This window comes from Pyxicephalus adspersus, chromosome 1, assembly GCF_032062135.1.
Source record: "Pyxicephalus adspersus chromosome 1, UCB_Pads_2.0, whole genome shotgun sequence".
NCBI classification, from domain to species: Eukaryota; Metazoa; Chordata; class Amphibia; order Anura; family Pyxicephalidae; genus Pyxicephalus; species Pyxicephalus adspersus.
This window is the reverse complement of record NC_092858.1, coordinates 5,096,310-5,103,054: the sequence shown is the minus strand read 5'-3', so window position 1 is coordinate 5,103,054 and position 6,745 is coordinate 5,096,310. Positions and strand designations below refer to the sequence as shown.

General features: G+C 40.9%; 1 protein-coding gene across 1 annotated transcript in view; it reads left to right on the top strand.

Moving 5' to 3' along the window:
- P4HA3 (prolyl 4-hydroxylase subunit alpha 3) overlaps window positions 1–6,745 on the top strand; it is a 31,942-nt gene that overhangs the window by 4,129 nt on the left and 21,068 nt on the right. Inside the window, 1 exon segment of the mRNA XM_072427304.1 lies at window positions 5,468–5,610. Within this exon segment, the coding sequence (XP_072283405.1) occupies window positions 5,468–5,610 (143 nt within the window).

Sequence of the window (6,745 nt, the reverse complement as noted above, 5' to 3'; positions counted from 1 at the left end):
AGAAGGCAGTATGGAGGAGGCAGGTAGAAGGCAGTATGGAGGAGGCAGGTAGAAGGCAAGGAAGAAAGTAATATAGAGGAGGTAGGCAGTATGAGTGAGATAAGCTGGGGCATAGAAAGCAGTATAGAATGGATAGTGAGGAGACAGGGAGCAGGCAGTATGAAAGTGGCAGTTAGCAGGCAGAGAGATGGCAGTATGGAAGAGGCAGGAGATAGGGTACAATAGAAAAGACAAGCAACAGGCGGAAAGAAAGCAGTATGGAGGCGACAGCTAAGATATGAAAATGTAGAAGACAGTAATACAGGCACAGTCATACAATAGAGGTGCCAGACAGAAAGCAGAGAGAAGAAAGTATGGAAGAGGAAGATAGAAGGAAACATAAAAGAAACAAGTAGGTAGCACAGGGTAGGCGGTACAGAAGGGGCAGGAGAAGGCTGTGCGGAAGATGCAGAGAAAAGGCAAGGAGAAGCAGGTAATGGGCAGGAAGAAGGTAGGTAGAAAGGCAAGTAGAAGTCAAAAAGAAGGTAGTATGGAGGAGACAAATAGGAGGCAGGGAAAAGGCAGTGAGAAAAATGCAGGGAGAAGGTAAGGAAAAAGTATGGAAGAGACATGTATAAGGCAGAAGGAGGTATGAAGCAGGGAGAATGCACCTATGGGAGAGTTTCTTCTAAATGCAATTAAGAAGAACAAGCAAGGGGTAAAGAGAAAGCAGTATGGAGGTTACAGGCAGGAGGCAGGGAGAAGGCAATAATGAAAAGACATTAAGAAGGCAAGGAGAACAAGAAGGTAGCATGGAACAGGCAGGGAAAAGGTATAATAAAAGAGGCAAAGAGGGGTAGAAGGCAGGGAGAAGGCAATATGGAAGAAGTGGGTGGAAGGCAGAGGGAAGGCAATATGGAAAAGGTGGGTAGAAGGCAGGGAGAAGGCAATATGGAAGAGGTGGGTGGAAGGCAGAGGGAAGGCAATATGGAAAAGTTGGGTAGAAGGCAGGGAGAAGGCAGTATGGAAGAGGTGGGTTAGAAATTTGTATCCATGCAAAATCCAGACATCACAGAAGCAGCAGAAGACATTTTTGTATATTCATTAAATATAACACAAAGGAAAATTGGCAACCTCTCATGTTATGGTTACCATGGGTGGCACAGGATGGGAGGGCAGCTCACAAAGGGTTAGCAGCTGGTTAAGGAAACTTTTATGTGGGTAAATAAATCAGCCTAAAGCCTACAAAACTAAACATAATCCTCCATATGCCTGACATAGTCATAGCAGAATATAAAAACAATATATTGCAAATTTTCATAGCATATTTCATCAGAAATGTAAGTCAGTGCCAAATAGTGATTGCAAAACAATTGTACAGGATCCAGATTGTGAATACAAATCTAAAGTATTTTCCAAATCTATCACAAAATAGCAGAGACAACATGGATGAAGTGTATGAAGAATGGAGGATGTGGATGAAGAATGGAGGATGTGTATAAGAATGGAGGATGTGTATGAAGAATGGAGGAAGTGTATGAAGAATGGAGGATGTGTATAAAGAATGGAGGATGTGTATGAACAATGGAGGATGTGTTTGATGTCCACCTTGGGTGGCAACCATGGATTCCCAAACATATGCTTGTGTCTAAGGTATAAAAAATTATATTTTTGTAGCAAAGTATAAACTAAAAGTTTTGGCATTAAAAGTTGCCCCTTTTCCAATTTTCAGAGTCTGGAGTTTGAAAGGAAAAGCTCTCCTTTTGTGCTTTAGTGAAATATTTGTCTGCTTTAGCTGATTCCTCTTTCACTGGAGGAGGCTCTGTATATCTTACAGAACGTATAAGTGAGATGGACTTCCCCTCCCCAGCTCCATGAGTCTGACCTCAGATCTGAGAGGTGATGACAGCTGTCCATGACACACCAAAGAGGACAAATATTTGCTTCCTAAATTCTCAGTTCCACATCGGCTCCGCTCTCCGCACTTTAAATCTGAAAGCCTCCACTCCTCAATATACCGGGACAGCCAAACAATTTTCCTGAGAATCTTTTGTCTTTTTATAATTTCATCTTGATGACTCTGCTCAACTTATTATATTGAATTCTTTTTCTATCATTCATTTTATCTTGTGTATTTATTATTAATGTTATTAAACGATATTATTATAGCACCAACATATTACGCAGAACTGTACATTAAATATTCGGAAACATTTGTAAGTGATTCTGATGCAAGAAATGTAAATTATAAAAGAAGAAGAATGATAAATCTTCTGAATCAAACTGGAGTCCAAGGACTGGCCGCAAGTAGTGTTGGTCAAATATCTCACTTATCGATTCGACAGCTTTTTGATTGAGTAGTGAGAAATTGTCCCGGTGATCGAATGCCGAATTCAAACACCATTAAAGTCAATAGTGTGAGAATTCCGGGTTTTTTTAGGGTCTTTTAGGGGCTCAGATTGCTCTTTCAGCCCTTTACTAGTTATATGTGTTCTTGGATCGAACAACACATAGTACAGCGCTGCAACAGCAATTGTTGTTGCCGCGCTGTGCTACTACTATGTGTTCTTGGATAGAGTTTCTCTATCCAAGAACACTGGTCACTACAGGTGTTGAATGGGGACAAGTCCCCATTCATCACCTATAGTGCCCGGAGATCATAGTGGAACTGCAGAGGTAATCTGCAGTTAAGTTTCCCACGTAATGTCACAATGGAACTGAACTGCAGATTACCTCTGCAGTTCCACTAGGATCTCCGGGCACTATAGGTGATGAATGGGGACTTGTCCCCATTCATCACCTGTAGTGACCAGCGTTCTTGGATAGAAAAACTCTATCCAAGAACACACAGTGTGGCAACAGCCATCGCTGTTAAGGCGCTGTACTATGTGTTCTTGGATAGAGTTTCTCTATCCAAGAACACAGTGCACTTTAGGTGATGAATAGGGATCCATTCATCACCTATAGTTCCCATAGTACCCATTCATCACCTATAGTGCCCGGAGATCCCGCAATGACAGGAGGATTCCCACAGCTGCACAGCCGGGGGACCCATATTGTCATTGTGGGATTACCTGTACAAAAAAAAGTTATTTGAAAAAACACAAACATTCAATAAATTGCTTTAAAATTAATTTGTATTTTTTTTTTAAACACATTTTTTTTCACGAATTTTTTCCATCAAATCCCGTGTTTTTCGAATCGGGTCTATCCAAATTGGAACAGCTATATTCAGATTAAATATAAGGACAACCTGAATTCAAAGACCAACACTAGCCATGAGGGCATTTGGTCCTTTATCTGTAGGAAACATTTTTTTGCATATTCTTTTGATAAAGTTCTGTAGTTATTACATATTGAGGAATGATTTTTTTTTTTTTTTGAGTGAACAGAAATTCCATTTTCTCTGTTACAAACTATGAACGTCCACATTCTTTTTTTTCTCTTGGACAGAGTCCGAAAAAACTGCTGATAGCCCCAGGGCACTGCAATCTTCTGAGGCTGCCTTTTATATTCCTCAACTCAAGTTCACTGCATATTGCCTTGTTAAGCAAATATTCCCTGCCCCCTCCCTAAATTCTTCAGCTCAAATTCATTGATCCCCACCTTCCCCCTCCCAATTTCTTTCAGCTTAAATTTTTTATGCCTTCCTCTGGATCAACTATGTCTTATAGGGTTTTATATCTGGGATATGTTTATTTCCCTAGTGGGTGAATTTAATGGCTTTTTTTTTACCCCGACCTACAATGTAAAGTCTAATAAAAGAAACCAAATGTAGCCAATCAATGTAACTGGGGACTAGGAAGCTGCAAAGTATTACAATGTAGGGGTAATATACACTTTAAGAACATTGTATGTATTGTTTCTGCCAACCAGCTCCGGCCATCTGCATGATGTCTGCATTCTGATTGGTTGCTTTGGCCATCCAATTTTTTAATAATAAGTTTGGCAGTGAGTGGATATTTTTGGTGTATTATTAGCACGTCTGCAAAGCTTCAAAATGAGAAAGTTTAAAGTTGTGAAAGTTGAGGTGACTAATTATCATTTATCAGCCCAGAGCTCTGATGTCAGATCCATCTGCTGGGGAACTTGCTGCAATTCACGCTGATGTGGCGGGATGATTCACCCAAATCTCAGATTCCTGATATCTGATGTCAGAGGGGCTGAGAATAAGGAGACATCAATACCAGAATAAATCCAGACAGATCTTTTTTAGTTGCTACACACCAGCTGAAATCAGAAAATAGATTTGTACCTGCCGTGCCTGCTCTGTATGCTGATTGGTGGGAAGTGGAGGTAGTTAGGTGCTGAGTGTGAAAGGGTTAATGAATAGACTGCTAAACTGTGGATCACATTGCATGCCGCCCTGCAGCCCCATGTGTCACACCCAACCCTGCCAAAGCATTGACACAATTCCAAGTGCTAAACAGGAATAAAGAACTCAGTTTTGAAAAATAGATTTAATTATATAAATCCCAAACTTCCAAAGTTACCCATTTAATATTTTTTTGTTTAGATTTGCTTAAAACGAAATATAAAAGAAAAACTTTTCCATGTTGCTTTGCAATAGAACAGAAATGAGTTTAGGCATAATGAAAGTGTTTTATATGTATTCATGTAAGGTGATGCGTAATAACTGTTGCTGGAAACAAACATTATTGATCATTTCCACTGACTGGTGAATGAACAAGTGCTGTTCAGACAGCTCTGTTTTGTGCGGAATGCTGCCTGTTCCCCATTAGAAAACAACAATGGGTGATATGATCTTGGCTATATATACATCAAGGAACAGCTGCACAGATGAAAGGTTTTTCAGAGATGATCAAGAATTTTTGTTCTGAGCTACAAAGTTTTTTCTTTTTAAAAGGGGAAAAAATAAAACAACATGGGCTTAGCCTGTATATCTTTTTCCTTCTGTTTTATAAAGTAGATTATTTTGTTCTTTTGCGTTGGTTATGATGGGTCACCAGTGGATGGCGCTGTGTCCTCATGTAACATGTGTAACAAACACCAAGGGCAGATTAAGACCTGCTTCAGGATGAAGCAATCCCATGTGGCTCCTGGCGGCTGGCATCTTGCCAGCTGTCACTCACACCGCTATGCTTGTTCTTAAGCATACAACATCTGCACATTTGACAGCTGATGGCAGTAAGAAGTACCGATCACTGCCACCTCAATTTATTCTCCATGAGGCTGCTGCCAGGAGAAGCTATATGTAGAGTTCCCTGTGGAGTCAGTGGTTTCCTGGCATGAGGAAGCATTAAATACACCGCATAGTGTTTGTGAAAATTATATCTCAGCTGGCAAGTTTGTTAATCAATTTACATGCGGACACAGTGCCATCTAGTGGTGTCACTTGAGTATAAACCAAGATTCTTTTTCTAATGACATTTTCAGGTCAAAAAATATTGTTAGCTTTATGGAGTCAATCAGTGTTGGACAGGCTGTAGTAGGATTCTATAACCTGTAACCTTTTTATGTCTTTCAGGTTCTATGAGAAGGTGAGAGAGTTCCATGAGAAGGCCCGTACTCCAGTGTCAGACCCCGTTGTGGCCTACACCTTGCTTAAGCGGCTGCAGTCCGAGTGGACAAATGTGGTGAATAATCTGGAGGCCGGGGACAACATAAAAGGTAAACAATAGACAGAAGGTATCTAACCACTTTATACCTTAGTACCCTTTATATACTTTTATACCTCTATAAACCCCAGCAAATTTTTTATTGTTACCTAAACTTGCAAGGGGGCCACACTTTCACTTGCCTATACCCCACGGGCTTCCTTCTCAAAGTGCAATCGGTTCCCTGAAGTTGGAAGTAGTGTACCGATGACGGGTATTATCCATCCCTGATCCTGATGTCATCTAGTCAGCCCCTTTTCCCTCCCTTGGGGGCCGGACATGCACCTCATGGCCCACCCCAGAGCAGCTTATGAACTGCTCCCACCATCACTTAGCACCATCGCTTAGCCCACTTCGGGTGGGCTGAATGAGCCAAATGGTGATTGGTGAGGTGCACAAGCAAAGGCTGGGAAAACCCCAAAATCTGTGTCTTGATGTAGGTGACTATCGGACCAGGTTTTGGGTTTAGGTGATTATCATTAGCAGCCAATCAATAGGCACCAGGTGGCTGTATCCCATGGTTGAGCGCCCTAGCGGTATGCTTTTTTTTCATCTGTGAGCTAGGTAGGTGTCAATTTTGCCAAACTTTATGAAAATCATTATTATCTTTTACTTATATAGATAATAATTGGTTAATTTCCCAAATATGCTGCACCCAGGACTAGATTTGCCTGGGGTCTAACTGTGACCCAGCCAATTATCTGTCTGTGTAAGCGGAAGACCTGAGATGTACCCATGAATTATCCTATAAAGGTAATGACAGGTTATATATCAGATATTTGTGTCTCCATGGTGTCATCTGTCAGCATTGATGGAGGGCTCTGTTTGCTCTGTGACACACTTAGATTTGTTGGTTTTAATGACCGCCCCTGGGGTAACAGCAGGAAACGGTCATAACTCAATCTAAGCACCGGCTCAGAGAAAAGATCGGATATTGCACTAAGCTTACAGCATTAAAATTTATGTCTGAGCAAGAATAATAAAATATATACTATAACACATTTCTAAAAATACATGTACATTTTCTCTGTTTTGTCTCCTAATATCCGGTGATTTCCCCCGTTCGGGTGTCATCACATCTTGAATACCAGAGTTCTCCTCTCTGGATAACAGAACACTTTCAGCCTTTTTAAAGGGACAAAACAATT